Source organism: Ptychodera flava, chromosome 10 (assembly GCF_041260155.1).
Source record: "Ptychodera flava strain L36383 chromosome 10, AS_Pfla_20210202, whole genome shotgun sequence".
Lineage (NCBI taxonomy): Eukaryota > Metazoa > Hemichordata > Enteropneusta > Ptychoderidae > Ptychodera > Ptychodera flava.
In genome coordinates this window covers 31,897,262-31,919,891 of record NC_091937.1, presented here as the reverse complement: position 1 = coordinate 31,919,891, position 22,630 = coordinate 31,897,262, and the positions used below count along the sequence as shown (strand labels likewise).

The following is a 22,630-nucleotide window of genomic DNA, read 5'->3' as shown; positions in this document are numbered from 1 at the left end:
ACACCATGGAATCCTAAGCTATGAGTATTCCTCTAGTATGGAGGACAAATTTTACGAGGGACACTACCCTGGACATCTGGTCCAGTCTGGTGAGATTCCATGCGTGGTTAACCACTGTCTGGATTCTGCCCGTAAAGCCCTGGTTTACATTTATTTTCCAGACATACGAAAAACAATGATTACATCAGCACTCGGTCAGGGATGAAATTCATCCCATATGAGGTCAAGATCAGATATCTGTCCCATATGAGGTCAAGATCAGATATCAGTCCCATATGAGGTCAAGACCAATGTGTTTTCTTTCCAACTCCTGATATCTCCCATTTTGCAAAATGTTTAGGTCCATCACAAATGGGTATAAAAATCAGACTGTCTTAATATTTTATGCAACATGTCCAAAACCACTGGCATAAAGATATCAAGCTTTTGTTTACAAATCGTGTTATTGGTGTCATTAACTTAACCCTTTGAGTGCTGTAATTTTTCCCACCAAAATTTTACTGCAACATTTTTACCAATTTTTATGAACTTTTCTGTAATTATTTTTATAATTTTGGACCAAAGGGAAATCACATTTCATCGGCTACAGTTTGTTATCAAAATTTTGACAAAAATCTGAAAAAAATTGACTGGAATATATTTTCTAAAGGTGACAAAAATTGACTTTGGCACTCAAAGGGTTAATTATGTTCACCCCTGTTGACCAAACTTTGTGTCATCACTGCTAGTCGATCAATGTGCCTAGTCTAGTATCTATCTTATTTGACCTTTTTGAACTATGCACTTTTGAAATTCAAACAGACTGAACGATACTAGGCTATCTCGATCATTGAAGATTTCGCCAGTTTCTGAATACTTAATGTAAATCTAAGAATTTCTTTAAATTTCCTTGTGGCAGCCATATACATGTAACGGATAAAATTTTTGTTGACTCAACAGGAACTTTCTGAGTCAGTGGTGTGTCAGTTTGACATGTAGTGTACGGGGCACTCTGATGGCCATCTTAAACATCATGCAGCGTACTCATTATACCGGACTTGTAGACTGATATACAGCTCAAAAATACTAAATCAGTCAATCTGCAAAAAAGTTCTCTAGAAAACTCACAAAGAACCAAGCCCAAGATAATATTTTGTGTCACACTTTATACAGATGTAGGGCAAACAGCCCCAAGTGCACAGGCAAGGTCAAATATTGTAACTTGTGAGCATTTCCTAAAACACTTCTGTTTCTTTCATTACTTCACTGCAAGGACAAACTGCACAGCTTACTTCCCTATTCCCAGACAGAGTTTCAGTGCCCTGGGGGAAAATCCAAATGAAACGGTAAACACTTCTCCTGTATTGAAAGCTGCTGAAATTTGTCTTGTAGTTTGCCAAAGTGCATCTTGGGAGTCACTGATCCAGTGATCTGATGGTGACAAGTATGCAACCAATTTGTAATGTTTCACACATTGATTGATGTCTGTCATTTCATGATTGTAACAAAAATATTGACCATTGCTTTTATTACATCTTCAATCATCATAAATGTGTGACAAGGGCGATGAAGCTCACTATTGAAAAACGTTAAGTGCATCATGATATTTTCAGTTATCTCGATACCAGCATGACTACATTCAATTATTGGTTTCAACTACCAGTAGACAAAGTTAAGGCAATACCATTACATTCAATATATGTAGTGTTGCAAATGCTGGCGATATTCTAAGTATACACTTGTGCACAAGGAATTTTTTCAGTGTTTATGCTGGTTTTCTACATTCTTTCGACACCTCGCGTTGTTAACATGTTTGAAGATACATAAATGTAAAAAAAAAAAAAAAAACCCAAAACACAGTCAGTTTTCATATAACAAATTTAAATTGCAAATCTTAAAATTCCAATTGTTCACAGTTTCCAAATTTTCTCAGCACTAGTGGTAAAAGCAAATGCAGACCTAACAGTACGACAGTGTACTGTTCTGTACAGTGTGTTTAGATAATCTGTTGATAAGACCTTTGCTTTCAAAAAAAGCCAGGACAGACAAGTGAACTACCCCTGTGATGGCTTGAACAGGCTGCAAGATTGGAATACAGCTGTTTATAACCAGATGAAGCTACTATTCCTGCCCCGGGGAAAGCAATCAGGACATACTGGCAACTTTTCATTTCTGTCTGACTCCAGGGTAGTTTTGCAAAGCTAATCAACACTTCATTCCAACAGACTGTGGCATGGTCCATCACAGCCTTAATTGACACCAGCTATCAACTTCAGTACAAAAATATCAAAGAAATGTTTCTAAAAAAATGGTCTTAGGGCCTTTTGGTCCTAAATGCTATAAAAGAAGGCAAAAAAATTCCTCATTTTGACCATTTAGCATGTCTGGTATGAACTTTACATACCATCGGCAAACAGATGAAATTCCAGCTAAAATTATCCACAGTAGAATTGTACACATCTTCAGAAAAACCGGATGGATGTATCTTCTTGCTTGCCAGTGTATGATTTCTCTAGTCCAGTTTAACTAGGTCAAGAAATCCATCGGTCAAAATAGCTAGTTTCTGATTAAAACCTGATTTATGTCCATCGCTCGCATTCCTTTGGTTTCCATCATGGCCAACTCTTACCGCATTTTTCTTATTTTGTCTTTTGAAGAGCAGGAAAAAAGTTGATTTGATAGGCAGAAGTAGGCTGCCCATTGCTGCTATCCATTTCAGAGTGGTTGCAACGTTAGACGGAATATCCTGTTATGAAAGTATACGATTGAGCAATTTGTATTATAGGAAATGTGTCCTGCCTTTACAGCTGCCCCCAGATTCCTGTCACGGTCTGTCTTGAAGTACAGTCAACCTTTGTATGTCTCTGCTAATAGTAAACATAATATTAACATACAGAGTGGTAGTAAAAAATCAGAAAATATTAAAATATGATAATTTATATATATATATATATATATATATATATATATATATATATATATATATATATATATATATATATATATATATTATATATGATATGATAATTTATTCAGTATCTTAGGCCACCGGCCTTTCATACAATAGGTTGAAAAATAAATATACAGACAAGTATAGTGGGGCTTCTAGTGAAAGAACTACAATGGAAATTGTACAGAGATAAACGTGAACAAAGTCAAGTTTTCTCTAAAAGGCTACCCCTTAGTTTGAAACTATAATAAATAAACTTTGCCAGGTTTAATATGGTATGAGTATTTTCCGAGCTTAAAAGGCTAGAGTATTTCGTCAGTGATGGTTGATCATAATATATATATATATATATATATATATATATATATATATATATATATATATATATATATATATATATATATATATATATATATATATATATATATATATATATAAATATCATTTTGTGTTATTATTTATATCGCTCTGCTTTCTGCATTGAGCACTAATTTTCCACAAGGACATCTGTATATATTATATATATATATATATATATATATATATATATATATATATATATATATATATATATATATATATATATATATATATATATATATATATATATACAACTTTTGAGCACAGTTATAGTGATTTCCAATGAAAATAACAAACGTTTTATATTTTTATTTCTTATCTTGGCACCATTGACAACACATAGAAAAACAGTCGTCAAATATGGACAAAGGTACACACTTGAAATCAAAATTTTTCTAGATTTTGTGAACAGAGGAAGAACAATGCCAATTGTTTTGTACAACCAGAAAACAATTAAAATGACAAAACCCAAATGACACTCCAGAGTTTTTTTTGGCAACAAACTTTGACCTCATTTTATTCCTTATCAGAACTTAAATTAAACCCTCTCCCCACCCCCACCTCTGTCTAGTTCCCTTTCACACTGCCGATATTTGATTCAGTAATTTTTATTTCAGACACACATCGGGAAAAAAAATTGATTATTCAAATAAAAAATGAGTACATTGTACATCTACTTGCCAATTATCTATGTTAAAGTACTCTCTATAGAGGTTAGACCAGACAAGACCTGTCATGTTATCACAAGATAAATTTGCACCACACACAACCACTAGCTTTGTGTGTGTTTTTCATGCCTCTTGTGAGTGAACTGCACACAGAGATTTATAATACCATGCCAGTTCACACAGTCAGGCCCATTGTCTAGCCCAAGTAAATCGACTCCGGATCAAACTGAATTAACCCCTCACCCCTTCAAACTCTTTCCAGCTTCCCTCGGCTGAGTAACTGAGACAAAACAGTTGGATCATGCTGGCATCTCATAAAAAATGGGCGGAATGAAAAAAAGAATCCTTTATATCAGATGTGGAGAAATCTGATCAGCGGTTCGCAGTACTTTGTAATTCTACACAATGTTAATGTGTCATGCATTGTTCTCCCTATGTTCACAACTGTGCCTGCATATGACCTTGCCATGTCAGGTCATGAAGGAGATTTTCTGTGTGGTGTGGTGAAAGTTCGGGACACTTTTGACACATTCTCACGAAACTCGCATCAGTTCGGTCATAACAAATATTTAAGAAAAGTCGGTTTCCATGGTAACCAATCATCACGCCCAGTCAAGTTTGTCCACACCTGTTTACAAGTTTTAACCCTTTGAGTGCTTTAGCCAATTTTGGTCACCTTTATAAAATATCCCCCGTCAATTTTTTCAAATTTGGCTAAATTTTGGTAAAAAAACTATAGCCATTGAAATGTGATGTCCATTTGCTCCAAAATTATCAATAACATGCAGAAAAAATTCATAAAAATTGGTAAAATGTTGCAGTAAAATTTTGGCAGGAAAACTTACAGAACTCAAAGGGCTATTGTAAGACTGAAATACAAACTAGAGGATTGAGAAGAAAAAATTAAACCAATCTAATGTTGAAAAAAAAAATATTTCAAGAAAAATAAATCCTGTTCTGAATGTATTAGCTGCAAGAGGATACTAGAAATATTATATATATAGCCCAAACATGGGACTATGTGCCCGAGGGTAGGTGACCATTTGCCCGACGTAAGGAGGGCAAATGGTCTCCTGCCCCGAGGGTACATAGTCCCGTGTTTGGGCTATAATGTTTTTATTACATGCCTCTCTTACTCTGTTTGCACCAAAAATATTTACGTTTATTGGCAAATTATAGTCAAATGCTTTATTTTCATTTTAGACGAAAAAACGGTAAAAAATAGAACGATTTTCATCATAGAATGGCGCATTGATATATTTAAACTACTGTTATGCGGTTTATCAATATTTTTATGCGAAATTTTCCAAAAACCGGATTTTCTGTGCAAAACATGAAATTTCAAGACTTTTACATCCAAAAGTTTTCAAGTTGAAAATAGTTCCGGTTCACTTTCAGTCCAGTGATGACTATGCGGCCCGCGACGTCATCGGCGAGTTACCATTGAATCCTATGGGGCGCGCGACGTTCGATATACGAGGCATGTAATAAATTGTTGTGTGTAATGCTTCAAGGTTGACAGCAGTCTGCCCGCTGTTACACATTACTCTTGTTCAATCATCAGTCTGCTGTACATGGTATTTCTCAAGGATGGAGGCTGTAGCCCTGTACTATCCATAGTTAATGTTAAACAGTCTGTATCATTGTTCACTGACCACGCACACAAAACTTTCTTTGCTCATTCCAGTGATCTGCATTAGAAAGACCCATTCTCATTGGTCAATTCTTGCGTTAAGAAGACATCTGATTGGTTGTCAATCTGCTTGGTGTAAAATTATGATTTCATGTTTCATTACACTGAAGCAAAACCCTTTATGACAAGATTTGTTCTCATTCAAATTTTAATTAATTCATAACTATATTGCGACTTTTGGAGAAAACGTATTTAAAGTAGTGTGTGCCTCGAAAGTGAAGGACTTTAACTTTTGCTCAGACTTTCCTCAAACTTTCAACCATTCTCATACCAAATCAAGAATAAAAATCAGGGGTTACTGTGCAAAGTTTGGTACTAGAGAAACAAATTACCTGACATTTACTGATATTTGAAATTCAAAATGGCTGCCATCCCTGTGTTAGCTCTATGAGGGACAGTAAAAGTTTTGATTTTTGAAAAATTAAGACTATGAAATTTTTTCTCACACCTAGAGCTTTAAAATGAACCCCCACAAGTTGTAGATCAGAAAAGAATTGCAAAAGTTTGAGAATCCAAATATCTGTCCCCGAGGCGCATTCTACCTTAAAGTTGCTTGTCTTCCATTGTTAAATTGTGACTGTCACAATAGAGAAGAGGCAGAAAAAACTTATTAATGTACATTTAAATTTAATTTATGATTAGCAAAAAATTTAAAAAAGTATTAAAATTAACTGAAAACATGAAAACTTGGGGCAATTTAAAATAATGAATAATAAATTGCTGTTTGCTTAGCAAAATTTATTAAACATCCATATTTAATTCTCTATTGTGTTAGAAAGTTGGAAAGTTTACTGCCTCGTCAATAAAATTTTTACGTATTTCCTGCATGGATAAAATTGATAATTAAACATGCTTGGAAAGGGCCAAGTCCACAGGAAAAAGTAAATAAAATTGTATGATGCATGAAAGGATATTTAAACAAGGTTGTTAAAGTGGCCGACTCCGTGGAGAAAAGTGAAATAAAATTGTATGACACAGTGTATTTCCTTTTAGTTCATGACATCATAAAACTTGATGACAAGTGGATTTCAAATGTAAGATGTTTGTTTTTATATTTTGTGGATATCATGTGTCAGACAGTGCTCTTTTGCACTGTGTTAGAATGGTCATTAAAATTTGGCAGTTTTGAGTATTGTGTACTCATTACTTTCTGTGTGACCTTGATTGTGATAACAAATGTAACTTTTTGTTCTTTTTTAAAAAAATTCTGTAATTTATTGCTCCAAGAATTTTTATTTAACGGTTCCTCCACCATGTAGGTCATGAGGGAGAATCCAGGTTTTCTTGTCAGCAACTTCTTTCAGAATTTAGAAAGTTGACATAATTATTTTGTGATCAGTCCTTGACACTGTGAAACCAGAATGTGCTCTTTACCGAAGAGTGATGTCAATTTTATGTGAGCTATTCTGTTTGAAGTCCTAAATGTCAATATGTCATCATCTCCGCCCATACTGTTTGTTCTGTGCGGCAGCTGTCTGCGTCTTGCCAAGATAACGGCCCTCATGCTTTGCATGCCCCCTTCGAGAAAAATCCCATTTATTTTGACAAGAAATGATATAAACTTTGTGTTACCAGAGAGTGTGCCAGTTGCTTTTGCACTTGTGTAATCTGTCGATACTTTTAGTTAAGATGGAGTTATACCAAGAATCTGCTTGAAGTACACTAAGCTACTGTATATCCAGAGAATCTGGTTAGATATGCGACCAACACTTATCACCCGGCATAATTTGATGGACAGCAATTCTGTACAACTTTGTGAAACATTTTGTTATTTTTTTCCCGAGGTTGACAGCGGGTCAAACCACCAGCATCAGTTACAATCTCTTCTCAGATGTATCAAAGTCAACCGCTATGCCATTCACTCCTCGACTGGCACATGCCAATCCCAGAATGCTCTGCTCTGCAAAGCCAATGAAAATGTTATCATCACTGAAGTTGGAAAATGCTGAGTCATCAATAAAATGCTGCTTTGATAACTTAACACATTACACACCTACAGAAGCATTGCTTATTTCAAATACATCAATCCTTTGCATTTTCTTTCTTGTGAACAAGATTAAAATGTCAATTGTGATTAACTGATTGTCAAGAGGTTTGTAATAGACAGTAATTAGCTTCTATTACACTGTTTTGACCTTGAATTTCCTTTAACAAGCTTATTAAGTGACCTCTAAATTCCCATACATCCCGTAGCCAATATCATATCATTTTTGGCACGCTTTGTGGTTTTGTTCCCCCTGGGTACCTATATATGCTGCTGCAGTGCTTGTTCCATCCCTTGCAAGAGACGTGCTGTCTTCTAGTGTTTACACGCATTGTACAACAGATCTCACAGAGATGCGGTCCATAATCATATTGTTGCCTGGCAGATTTCCACAAAGGGATCATCACTGTACTCAGCAAAATATTCACTATCAAAAACCTATCTTGTCAAGACAAGATTACAACTTATTGTCTCAGGTTTGGAAATGGCACAAACTGCCAAACACCCGCACATGCAAATGATTATATTTTCAAATCATGGTGAATTTTTCTGCGTTCTATAATTCATAAGCAACTTGTAACTTTTTGTTTTCTTCCAACCTCTGTATTCACAGCCAAAGATGAATGCAAAACAAATACGATCTACAACTCTAAAGAAAATGCTGTGATAGACACTGACAACAAGCATTTTGAAGCAACTTTATAAATCAATCACCAACTTTATTTAGTCATGGTCTTTTTGAAATAAAATGAAAAAAAGTTATTTATGTGTTGACAACGAGCCACTAAATTAAAATTAATCTGAAATAGTCTACCAACACTTAGAATTTTAACAGTGAAAGCGACTAATACTTTTTTTGAATTATCCATGAAAATTACTGATAGAAGAAATTTTAACAGTGAGGGAGCTAGGTAGAAAAATATGCACTGCATTCAGAGGGGGAAATTCATTCAAAGTTTAAAACTGTAGGGTCAAAGGTCATAGATGCTCAAGAATTTTGATGGAAGAACAAGGTATGATCAGGAAGTTTTAATACTCTCATAAAGGCAGTTTGAGTTCTGTGATGTTCATCATCCGAAAAAAAAATTTAAGAATGATTTTATATTTGGCAATTAAATGTTAAATTCATCAAGCCAAACAGATGGTGTTGAACTATATTATATTTATAGGTTTTTAGTGTGCACCGTTATCATTATTATACGAAGATAAAATTTTTATAAAAAAAGTTTAAAACTCCATTCTATACTATGATGATGGTTTCTGTTGAAAGTTTCAAAAGCCGACCCATGTGAAAAAATGCTCTGTATTCTTAGATGAGTCAGCTCTGAGAAACTTCTGGCAGCTATCCTACCGTCTGTTTGTCTCAGGTCCGTCGTCTGCGTTTAACATTTAACGTTTAAGAAAAAAAGGAAATAACATAGCCAGCATTCCATCATCAAGAAGGCTGGGAGTTCAGAGTTCACGGGAAAGGCTTGACACCAGAGATCTGGCATTCTTAACCATAAATGGGTGGAGGATCAGATCTGGTGGACTCACGGACTGCTTGGGGCATCGTGTGGGAGTTTCTTTCCTGCCTTCCACTGTATAGGGCATAAATGCTGGTTCACATACCCAGCCCTTCAACAACCTTTTCCTTCCGAATACAAAGTGCCCACACATTTAATCCCACACATGTCTAATTCAACCTATCCAAAGACATGTAATTCTTTCATTGTTGAGTCAAATAATTTAACATATCCCAGAATTTTGTAAATTTATACTTGATTCGGCAGCAGACTATTTTTAGTATTAAATGTCTGCGTGCTTCAGAACATGGCATCTGGCATTACTTCAGAATTTACATACATTTGTCTGTTTTGACTGACGCTCACCTCTTGTTTATTTTCTGTCAACTTGAGTCTGTTGTGTGTTAATTGGCTGTGATAACACTAATTAAGAGATTCTGCTTTGTGGTTTAATTGTGTTTGGTAAACATTTATCCCGATATATTAACTCTCGTCAGCCCCCAAGAAAGTGGGGCACGTCATGTCACTGCATTTAAATAAAATTGCTGTGGACTAGAATGAAAAATGCCATTGTTTATTCTTTGTCCTAATTAATGCATCCTGTGCTTGACATTGCCTGCTCGGCTTACAAGCTGCTCCAGTTGCTATGGAAACATGCAACAGATGGGAACAGTGGTGCGATTATTGCGTAGCATCAAATGTAAGTTTAGAAAGTGTAAACAAACGACCCTGAAAGAAGTCATTGAATTGGCCATGAGGGGTATATCTCACGCCGGTCACACAAACAGTGCACAGTGGTATAACGGCAAAGGTGCCAACACAGAAGTCCAACATACATCACAATTCCTTTTCTGGAGTCAATGAAATATCCATCATTTATGCATGATTAATAACCTCAAACAACCATCATAGTTTCGTACGGATTATCTTGGCTTGTCTGTATGATTAAGAACATCGCTATTACAAACTTCATAAGCAGTGTATTTACTAAGATGTTTGACATAGCACGGAACTTCCCAACTTGCAACCATATGTTTATTCAGACAGGAGCTTAAAATAGCAAGCCCAGACCCCAATTCAGGCATTAAATATTCATGAATCTCATTAACATGCAAATCAGTTTTGAAATCCTGTTTATGAATATTCAAATATGGTAATGCTCCGCCCACAAGTAACTGTTGGACCAATCAGGTGCCGCTCTACCCCAGTCAATCAGTGTGCTGCAGTGAAATCAGATCTTCAAGAAATATTCAAGAGCCTTTGGGTTTGCTACACATTCCAGTCAGGGAGAGCAAGGGAGAACAGTTTTTTTCCCCCAACAAGCTTGGCTTTTTTCACTCCATTCTCACGCTGTTCACCGAGTGTTTGAATAATTTGCAGAGATGGCAAACAGACCTAAGGGATATGGAATGAGCGCGCAGGTTGCCGCCAAGGTAAGCCAACAAACTTTTTTTCCCGCAAAATTTCCACTTTCTCCGAAACCTTTGTAAAAAGGAGCAGCCATCGCTTGCCCAGGGAAAACTCAGACACCGTTCCAGAATCTTCGGAACCTAAGTTGTCTGAAAGTACGACTCGTCAGTTCATATTGGTACATTGAGAGTCAACTTCTTGTCAAACAAATAGGTGAAAAGCATAGAATACATCAGCTGTATACTGTTATCCATTTGATATGTTTCCAACAGTTTTTCTAAACCTACAGAAATTTTGTCAGATTAATGGATTACTGCTAAAATAAAACTAAAGAAACTGAATACTTTAGGCTAGCTATCACATATCTTTCCTCTCGTACTCTGGTCACGAACATCCAATATAATAGCCACACAAAGATTTATTCTTATCGTCAAATTTATTTTGATATGGGCAGGCAAAAGTTAAGTGCATCGTTTTTATCGACTGTGAAAGTTTACAAAGATAAAAATTGGTTGGTGAAGTCAGCGACATGCTGAAAATATCTTGCTGGGCTCTCTGCGGTGATCTGTGGATTTTTTATCTTTGACCTTTCATGGAAGGGAGGGTAATTGATACCAACCTAACACCAGACTAGCATAAACACCATCCCAAGTACTGTGCTCTCTTCAACATTAGAAAGTGGCCATTTAAAAATAATGTCAATATGTTCGTTTTCTGTATAGTTTAGGAATTATAAAAAAAAATTGCATCATCGTCCCCATTCGGATGAGAATCAATTTGACATCTAAGGAAAAGTATTTTTTCAATGTCTTGTTCTAGCGGTGATCAGCAATGTAGATTTGATGCCAGAATTTGTAACATGTAGAAATGCGCTGTATTTAAAGCGCATGTAGTGTCAGGATAATTTTAACATTGATTATAAGTGATATCTAAGTTTGCATTTTGCGTGATGGTAACATGTGTAAGAAATTATATTCCCTGGGTAATTTTTCTGCCATCAATACTTCATGCATTTAACATCTTGGTAACGGACAAGATCTGAATCTGACAAGTTAAGTTTTATAAAAAATGTTGAAGGTGTTTCTAAAGCTCTTCAGTCGTGATGCTTTGCTGCATCACTGGAAAGATTGACAAATTTTCACCCGCATAAAAATTATAAATAACTTGTCTTGTCATCACCAAATAAGGGTGTTTATTTTTATTGTTGAGGTAAACTGATAAATTAAGTACCTGCAGTCATGCAGTTTACAGGTAACTAGAGGTATGGCACCTGGAAACAGAATTAATTAATTTACGATGACAAGAAATCTCCACACCGCCAATGAAGAAAGGATAAAAAGAGACACATTGAATGTTTAGCCTTGTGAGATTTATTGCGCAAATTTTTTGCATAACTTTTGCAGATATTTCCCCTGTAGCACGCAACAGGTCAGATGATATGGAGAATTTTCACAGGAGGCAGTGATGTGTTCCCAGGATGCACCTCTCCAAATTCTATGCATACCAATTAACCCAGTGAGGGACATGCATATATCCTTCACACTAATTGGGAAAAAATTGATGTTGCATATCGGGAACTATTGGCTGTTTTTCTCAGAAAACAAATGGCGTTTGTATTTCCAAATATATTTTGCATTCTGAGTTTCATAATCATTATTGTATAGTAGTCGCTAATTTGCCATTGCTGAGGTTGACTTTTGGTGCAAAAGTTGTTAAATGGCTGGTTTCTCTTGACATAATACAGGCTGCAAGAATTTGTAGTTTTTATATTGAGCACAGCTGGTTGATAGATTGGTATAGATACAGCCAACCCAAAGAGTGAGGCTATATAATTGTTTCCACACAACCAAAGGGAAGGCCTCTGTCAACAAGCTGATTGTAGATCAAGGCACAATATACATGGCACGGTATGGTGTCAATTAGAATAATGAGATTTATCCAGCCCAGACTAAACAGACGTCAAAACAAAATAATCACACACACACAACACAAATACAACGATCGAATCAGGTCATTGGGTTTATCAGCTCAGGACAAAGTTCTGTTTCCATGGCAACAGTTATGGCATCGTTACTCAGAGAAATTTGTTTCTTAGTTTCCTCCAAGATAATTTATCTTGTACATTTGGCCACTCGGGATATGTGTGCATGATTAGTTTTGAGAAGGTGGAAAAACTTCAGAGATGTATGTCAATTTACCCATAATCCTTTAGGGCTATATGAAAGTTTTGGTACACCATTTTCTCTCGAAATTTATAAAAATTCAGAATGATATCTTTGGAGGCCTCCCGCTAAAAGCTTTTGGCACAATTGACCCATGGAATTTTAGTTGGAAACTGTAGACTAGGTTTAAACTTGGGAAACAGGATTTGTTTAAGAAAACAGTAATTTATGACAGCAGTGTAGATGAAAATGTCAAGAATGTTGCAATGTACACTCTGATATAATGTGCAAGACAATTGAAAATGGCTTAGTTCATGCCAATTTGTATTCCAATGGAACATTGTGAAAGCCATGTTTTCCTTTTTAATAATAAAGTATGGAAGGCAGCGACAGTACTATGCCAGAAAGGAATTCAACTGTAAATACTTCAGCTGCAAATGTTGATCAAGTTCATATTTTTTGCTTGGAAAATTTTGAAATGGAAAATCTGCGATTGCCCCTCCACCTTGATATATAGACACATTCATTCCATTCATAGTTCGATAGGTCAGGATGAAAGAACCCTTTGCCATCTATGCTTAGCTAAAGTACAATATAACACAAACCTAAGGGCTATATTTGTATGTATTCATCATGTAAGGCACCCTCAGGCAAGCACTGATTAATACCACAGTCGAGATGGGCCATCATTCTTCAGTTTTTAAGGTAGAATACACCCCAGGTACAGAATTTCAGACTCTCAAACTTTTACAATATTCTTTCATCTTACCATGTGTGGGCATTCATTTTGAAGCTTATGGAGTAGATAAAGTTTTCACTAACTTAGTTTTGTTAAAATTGAAAATTTTACTTTCCCCATAGAGATAACGCAGGGAAGGCAGCCATTTTGAATTTCAGATATCAGTAAAAGTTGGTAATATGTTTCCCTGAGTACCAAACTTTGCATGGTGACCCCTGATTTTTATTCTTGATTTTGAAAGAAAATGTTTAGCAAAATTTGAAGTCCTTTATTTTCAAGATGCGAACTACCTTAATTGAACTTCTGAGCACCCTGTCATATTGTCTTATATTGATTAATAATTTTTCGATGACAGGTTGCTTTTCTTAGTGTGACTGCAGAAAATAATATTTTTCATGTGTACACTTTGTGTAACAGCAAATCAATCATGCCACGTTTTTTAAATTCAGTTGGCGTGATTTGAACATAATTTTCTCATTCTGAGGTGCTTGAATTACCACAATGAAAGTTGTCATAGTAAGCTATATCAACTTGCAGAATTTGAAAAACATAAATTTTTAGAACTTATTTTTAAAAATCCTGGCAGGGAAATTTATGAATTTGTAGTTATTTTTCTGTCTTCTGCATGAAAAGTACTGTATGCACATCAAAATATTGAAAATCAAAATTTGGAAGAATTAATTTTTATAAAAAGTGAACTTTTTGTAATTTAAGATTAAGATATATATGATGCCAAGGGAGGTCACTGAGAGACTAGATCACACTGAGCATGTGCAGAATAGTCAATGACCTCAAGAGTACAGTCCGAGACCTAGAATTCAACTGTTTAGCCATTGAGGTTGAGCATGTTTAAATTTATGCATTGCAATGCGATGAGTCAGAGATCTCACTGACCATTCCATATTTAGTCAACCGATTCAGCTGCCGGGGATGTTTCCTTACCAAAGCACAGCCAGCAGTAATCTGCGGTATTCCTGACTGCCGGGTTTTATTTTCCACCTGAAGACGTAAACCAGATGACCTAAATTGCTCCGAATATGAGGAATGACATACTTGGAACTAAATATAGTCCGCATCTGGGAGCATTTAAAACTCAATTAAAATCTGTACAAATGGGTGCTGTGAAACCACATACTAAAAATGTTATCACTGGTTTGATAGCTATGATCTTACTTAGGCTTGCTCAATGCAATAATGTGTACTTGAAGGAGATATCTGCAAACTTTGAGATTTTTTCTGAGTTGGAAGATTTCATGTCTCATTCATTCAGGGGCAGGGCAATGAAAATAGAGGGGTATTATTCAAGGGCTGAGCAATAAAAATAGAGGGGGACAGGCAATTTCACCATGTGAGGTACAGGTCAATAACATTTATACCTGTAACTTAAAGTTTTTAACACTTAATAGGAGGGCTAATGAGAGCCACTCATGTGAAATACCACTCTCTCTTACTTGGGAGATATGTTACATGTTGGGCAAACAAAATTTTGGAGGAAAATATTTTTTCATCACACTGTGATAATATTAGTAAAACCTCTACAACATAAACCCCCTCATACTCTATATTTTTCTAAAAGCAGAGAATCTTAAGTTTAGTATGGTAGTAATAATTTACTCAAAGGATGAAGGGGATAGAAATATGGGGTAGAAAACCTCAATTTTGGTATTAATGATAAAAATTAAAGTCAAAAACTTTGATTCCACTTTATGGAACTTAACATCTCATGTTAAACTGGGGTATATATGGAAAAAAAACGACAATTTTCTTTTGCATTATCTGTTTTCATTCGTAAATGGCAAAAATTGAAAGACTAACATTCAAAAAAGTGATTAAAATCATGATAAGCAAATTTGAAATGACTATTCAAAATGTAAGAACTTTATTGCCAAACAAAATCGTCACTTTATCATAGTTCAAAATTTGACCCTGCCGGAGTGGAGTTAAATGTTTTTGAAATATTGTTTGCGGAGAAAAAAGGAGCCAGGAAATTGGGTGATTTGTATAAATTTGCATGTATTTACAGTTCCATCTCACCCAACTTATCACTGCTAGTCATGCTAACAGCTGAATCTATATTGTATTCTTAAGGTTAACAAATTCATGAAAATTTAATCTGTCTTTGCAAAAAGTGACTTTGGAACAAAATACCCTATGTTAGGTGCAGCACCACCTTAATGGTGCAAAACAAAATTTTAGAAAAAAATGGCAAACCATAGTTTAATCATAAATATCATGTGTTTTGCAAACTAATAGTTTCACATTTACTGGCAAATCGAATATGTGTTGTGGTCTGACTTTATCATGTTGCCTCCTGCTTGTCTTAGATCGGCGCCAAGCGTGACCCAGAGCAGGAGCAGCAAGTGAAAGATTGGATTGAGACTCTGACTGGAGAACCGTTCCCAACACCAGACTATGCTGAAGCCTTGAAAGATGGAATCATCATCTGCAAGTATGTCTACAATATGAATCTCAAAATAACAGCGCAAAAGAAATCATTCTTCTCAAAGAATGACAATGATCAGTAATCTAAAAGGGCCAGTCATTGATTTTTTCTCTATGGTTTTTTTTATGTCAGTTGCAAGTTCTTGTTTTAGTCCCCAAACCATGTTGAAACACCTACTTTTTAGCCTTCAATATAGCATATATATATATAAATGTACTGTTACTATTTACATTTGAATTCTTGTCCCGACCAAATTGTCATATCAAAAATAATGGTGCATTCTATGTAAGGGCTAAGTTGACAAGCTGAATACTGTATCTAAACATGCTTTGAGTAGTAGAGCAAGAAAGTTTAGTTGACATTAAAAACAAAAATGAGAAAAAAAACATCAGAAGTTACAATTACTGGCCCTTTAAATTTCATTTTTTCATTTCAGTCTTTACATCTGAATAAAGGGAAAAAAGGGCATTTGTCAGTCATCCTTGTTACTTTAGGTTTGCTTTTGTCACTGTGTACCATATTTTCTCTCATAGGTTGGCAAATGTGCTTGAGCCCGGCTCCGTCAAGAAAATTAACACCAACAAGGGACAATCATTTAAACTGGTGAGCACATTCATGTCATATTCATTAGAGACAAAAATTTATAGTTATGGAGAACAAGTACTGGAAACAGTTTTATGCATTTTCTTATACAGAGTCATTGTGTTCATGGTTGGCAGAGACACTCCAATATTCTATCTATCATTTAGTAAACAAACAACTAAATCAATAAATAAGCAAATAATTAGTCATTAATTTTATGATTAGCCACAGGGTGTGCAGAGTACCTCTTCTTGCATTTCTAGCTCTTGCCATCCATGTGTCTGTCAACTACCCAGTTCTGTTCTGAAACCGATCCGAACATCCTGTTAGCTAGCTGATATATGGGTTCTCATGCAGACAACCTCTGCCTTTGACTGTTTAAATGATTCCTATCTATGCAATTGTATGCTAAGTCAGTTAGTCAATTACTCAAACACTATATAAGCTCTGATACAGCTTGTCCGATATTGGATTGTACATACCATAGGACTTTGTTGCTTATTTTTGTCTTCAAACTTCTAATACTATGTCTTTCATAGGTTTGAATTGTATATATGTTTCAAGGCAGAACCACATTTGTTTAAGGAAGGAAATTTTCATATGTAAATGTCAAGGTTGATTTTGCCCATTGTTGGTCAAAATAATGTCTTCTGTGAAATTGCCTGTCTGGAAAGGATGACCTTATTTAAATGTGTTCAAATATCCCATCACATTTGCATTTGTAAATTTTAAGTTGAATTTCACTCAACTTTGATCACAACATCATATTCTCTGAAACTGCAAATTCAATAGCTTTCAATGTTTGCTTTTATAGATCTCGAGATATAACCTCATTCTGATTTGTTCAAAGTATCATTTAATTTGCATAATTAAATTTAGCGGGCTTGTGGCTGGTAAAGCCAAAACATTGAATCTAGTATTAGGTGTGCAACATTTGATACTGGAAGTATTTATCAAATTTAGCCTGGACCGTCAACAATCTAACAAAGCAGTTCATTCTCAGAACAGCCAGCATTTTTCCGAAGGAATGTGTTAATGAGCCCAGAATATATTGCTGTAAAATTTCCTGTCCCCCCATGTATACCAGAGATGAAACTTTCATAACTGAGGTACACTGAATGATTATGGAGCTCTCAAGACTGGCACCAACCTTCCAACTTTGGTGAAAACAATGACAGTGCTTGACACTTTTACTCATTTTCAGAGAGAAAACATCGAGCAGTTCCAAAAATTTGCAAAAAATTATGGCGTCCCAGAAGTAGATGTCTTCCAAGTGGTTGACTTGTTTGAGAAGGGAAACATTGCTCAGTTTACTCAATGTATCTTTGCTGTTGGACGTCTGGTGAGTATTTTCATTCTTGTTTTACATCATCAATACATTTTTAATTCCCAATAAATAATCGCAATTCTTCCTTGGATTCATTGCAAATGAAACTCAATTTACTTTTGGGGAGACGCAAGTCTTGCTGTGCTTTGATTTTGGGTGCAAATTCACACTCACTATGAACCATGGCAACACACGATGAAAACTATGTAAATGTTGCATATTATCTCATTCAGAATTTGTTGAAGTGTTTGTGTTGTTCAGAAACTTGTCACAAGTATAAATTTCCAATGATCCGTCACTGGTTTAAACATTTATTGGCCTGTTTCACTATATTAGTGTGTTTCTGGTGAGATAAAATCATAATTTCACCATCAGAACACGTACTTTGCTCTTCCAATTTATGTTGGGAGGGGGTGCTATCAAAGCTGAGATCATGCGCTGTGAGCCTTGTTTACGATAGGCATATTTTAATTGTCCGCCATCTGTAACAGTGACAATGTCAATCCCACCGCTGCCACCAATGTGACGTGACCGGGGTAATATGATTGCTTTGTCGATCGCTTATTAGCGTGTCGGGGCTGCCAGCTAGAGGGCTGGTATTCTGAGGTTGGACTGCGGTTGCCTGTTACAATACAACAGGATTTTCATTGCCACTGTTCCTTCAGATGAACAAATACAAAATGAATTCTCACACCGGCCCTGACTATGAAGAGGAAATGTAGAAAGTAAAATATGCTGTATTATCACAGTGGCTCTCACCGCAAATCTTTTCCTGTTAACACACACAGGCACAAACAAAACCAGGCTACTCCGGCCCAGCACTCGGACCCAAGCAAGCCATGGAAAACAAGCGGGAGTGGACCGACGAACAACTCCAGCAACAGAAGCAAATGAAAAGCGAGATAGGTCTACAGATGGGATCAAATAAAGGCGCCTCACAAGCCGGTCAAAACTTCGGTCTGGGAAGACAGATCAACTACCAAGATCCAACAAAGTAAACAAATACAGAGGGGAAAAAACTTAGTATTAGTCTGTAATGCATTCTGCATCAGGAACAATAACACAATAATTGTAAAAAAAAACAGAACAAAAAAAAGAACAAAATCTTAGCTTGAAGTTAATATGAAGCATGTAGTCTGCATTTTATCAATCTGCGATAATGGCTCTAGACTTATCATGGTATAAACGAAATTACCCGATACCATCAAGTTCAATATTGAAGGTAGAAAAATGAACCCCTCAGTCCGATGTGGAAAGACACAAGAGGACAATATTGATATTAAATGTTTCCAAAATTCTTAAACAAAATTTCAATTCATTTCATAATCATCAAGTTATGACACTTGATGTCAAATAGGAATGTGGTGCTTCGGGGAAAAACGGCAAATATTAATTAAAAAATACAAATTCAGTCACCTTTGAAATGCTAAGGACTCAGAATGGCATATTTCAAGATCTGCCTTTTCATCAGTGAACTTCATGTTATTATTAAGGTTCTTTTTACAGCCAGCCAAAATTGCCAAGATAGAGGCCTACAAAGAATGCCTTTTATCGATGAATTTTTAATATGGAAACCAGGTCAGAGGTCAAATGCAAATCTTCATGGTTGATGTTAATATTAAACAAATTGCATGGCTTCAACCAGAATATTGTTTTTTTTGTAGACAGAGAAAAAAAATAAAGGTGATGTAGAAAGAAAAATTCAACAGTGAAGTTTTCAAGTTCCCTTTTAATTTCAATTCTTTCTTCTCCTCTCTTTTGTCTCACTTCTCAATAAGTGACTTCATCTTCATTAGGATATGCTAATTAGCTCATGAATATTCAGTGAGGTCAGAGAGCAGGCTAATTAGCATATAACACAGTAGCTGCCACGATAGTTCTAACAATTTACTGAGACACCGAAGTGAAAATAAACAACATTTTAACGATTGGTTTTGTTTCGGAAAAGTGCAGAGAAAAGCCTTTTTATAACTAATCACAAATATCTGTGCCATAACACAGAAAAAAGAAACTGCTCTCTGTTGTGCCATTGCAAATAAAAACCCTTTGTGTCAGAGATAGCACTCTCCCATCATGCATCATGGCTGTCAATCAACACCACAGATGTAGATGATGAAGTCACTTTTTCTGTCTCTCTTCATCTCTCTGTTTTTCACTTTTTCCTGAATTTTTTTCTTGACGTGAGAAAAGAAATCTTGAGTGTTCGTAGCATGCTTGAGTGTATGTGATATTTAATTTAACAATAACTTGCAGTAAAGAATGCTGTTTTTTTTGTCTGCCAAAGTACAAAAAGAGTCTTCATAATCTATGTTTTGACAATGGTCCACTGACTACATGATCATGAACCTGCTAGCTTGAATCAAGACAAAGATGATGAATGGTTTTGAAATATAAAACATTTCATTTCTCTTTGCAGTCTGATCAGCCAATTTCAGTTCCAAGTCTGATATGATAGCGTATTTTGTTAAAAAATTATGAAAATTTTCTACCGTTACATTGTAAAATGTACCTGTATTGATGGATGAAAAGTTAAAATGGAGGTCGGATGTAAAATTTGGAATATTCTAATTCATTCGGAGTAAAAATCTTACAGGAAAGATGCAGCTCTACTGATTATTTCGTTTCCAGTACCACTTGAAATTTAAAACCAATGTGGACAAATTTTTCCAGTTTTCTGCTTTATTATATGCTGTTTGTGTGCCAGTGTGTCTCAATTCATACTAACAGCTTAATGGTTTGCCAAAATTTTGGATTTCGTTTCGATAACGGAAATCTTGAACTAAGGATTGATCCCACAGCATGGCATGAGGATGAATGTGGTTTCATGGCATTGATAAGCTGTATAGGTCAAAGGTCAGATGAACAGGTATTTTGCATATTTTTTCTTCATCTTCTTTTTCGATGTAGATTTTTCTAGAAGATGTAATTTTAAGTTTTCAAATTTGTTAATATTCTTATGAATTCATTGTACACCATGCCCAAGTGGAAGAAATAGAAAATAGAATATTTGTAGAAATTAACTATTTCAAACTGAATGTACGTCTTGCGTCAGAGATTTCTCAAGTGGAGAAAGCCTGAATTATTTGATGTTGTGAGTGTACGTCAGATATGAAAAAGTGAACTCCTTTCATTTGTTTGATATAATATTGAGCTCTTAAATTAATGATGCTCAGAAATATTACGGAAATCCTGTTTTTTATTTGAACATTTTGAAAAAAGTGCAAGAAAATAGAGGTATTTTCCAACAGGAGGTCAAGTGTAATACATTGTAATGTTCTAATATTCTCTTTCTTTTTCCCATTTATTTTCACAGTGAATAAGCCAAGAGTTAAGGATTGGAGGAACACACTCTGACTGGAACACTGTTGCCATGGAGCCATTTTCAACTCCATTTTAGCATTTCGTAGGCTACGATAGTTTTTGCCACAACGGTTAAAGTTCATTCAAGCAAAAAGAAAAAAAAAACGCTAAAAAATAATAGTATATAAGCATAGGATCACATATTCACTGGTCAATTCCTTTCTGATTAGCATCACTTGTATCTGTCTCTCTCATTCTTTCTTCTTCATCTTTAAACTTCCCTCTCTCACCTATACCTCTTTTCTTCTCAATCTTCCATCTTTGTCAATATGTTGGAAAAGGTTCCAGTATTTATCTTTCATTTAACCCTTCCAGTAACAATCATAAGTATAAGAGATATTTTCAGACAATAGAGGGCGCTGTTTAAGAGACTGGTGACCTGCATTGCACCGAGGTTCGTCATTCACCTGCTAGTTTACGGAACAAATATTAGAAATCCTGATCAACAAGTCTTAACAGTTGGACACAACTTATAAAACCAATCTTGAGTGAAATTTCTATGGAGGGTAAATTATTACTACGGCTTCTAGCTTCAAGACTGTATAAATTCGAAAAAAGGGCATTTCTCAAATTCTCGTAGTCTGAACAACTTTTGTTCCTCTAGGAATATGAAGGAATGGGCAGCTACTCTGTTCGCATGATATTAAAACAAATTGAGAGAGAACTTGCTTGCTTCACACTCTGTAATATGATGTAGATGACATATTACACATGGTAATAAAGGAAATGTTAAGGTAAAATTGATGCTGTGGGGAATGTGTTATAGTATCATGGTCTTATTGGAGGCTTCCATGACAATTTTTCACACGACGTTTCCAACCCATGACATCTCAACAATGTGACAAAACAAATTCAACTTCAGAAAGGAAGTGGCAATATAAAGTTTAAGGTAGTATATGCGCCTCGAAAGTGAAAGACTTAAACTTTTGCAAAATTTTCCTCATCGATATTTTCAACCATTCTCTGACCAAATCAAGAATAAAAATCGGGGGTCACGCAGTGCAGAGTTTGGAACTAGCGAAACAAATTACCCAACATCTTGCTATATTTGAAATTCAAATGGCCGCCATCCCTGTGTTAAATCTATTGGGAAAAAATAAATATTGGATTTTCGAAAAACTAAGACGGTGAAAGTTTTTCTCTCTACAAAATATTTAAAATGAGCCCTTACAAATGCTAGATCAGAAAAGAATTGTAGAAATTTGAGAGTCTGACTATCTGTCCTCGAAGCCCGTTTTGTACCTTAATTTTTGCATGATACAGATAAATATATCCGTCTTAAGATTATTGATTGACACGAAATGGATAACTAAATCTCGTCAAAGGGGACTTTGTTGGAGATTGAATGCAAGTGAAATTGAATCTGGTCATTCTGAACTGTGATCTCTGGAGAGATAAAATATGATGACAGTAGCTGTAACATTTTGCATTTTCTTTACAATGATCCGCAGCAAGCACTGTCATGGTT

General features: G+C 35.4%; 1 protein-coding gene across 1 annotated transcript; it reads left to right on the top strand.

Annotated features, from left to right (window-relative positions):
- The first annotated feature begins 10,345 nt into the window (after nt 1-10,345).
- On the top strand, nt 10,346-21,902 carry LOC139142533 (myophilin-like). The gene is made up of 6 exons (XM_070712491.1): nt 10,346-10,572; nt 15,775-15,899; nt 16,427-16,496; nt 17,680-17,817; nt 18,591-18,796; nt 21,116-21,902. The coding sequence occupies exons 1-6, from the start codon at nt 10,522-10,524 to the stop codon at nt 21,120-21,122; spliced, it is 597 nt and encodes a 198-aa protein (XP_070568592.1). The 5' UTR covers nt 10,346-10,521; the 3' UTR covers nt 21,123-21,902.
- The last annotated feature ends 728 nt before the right edge of the window (nt 21,903-22,630 follow it).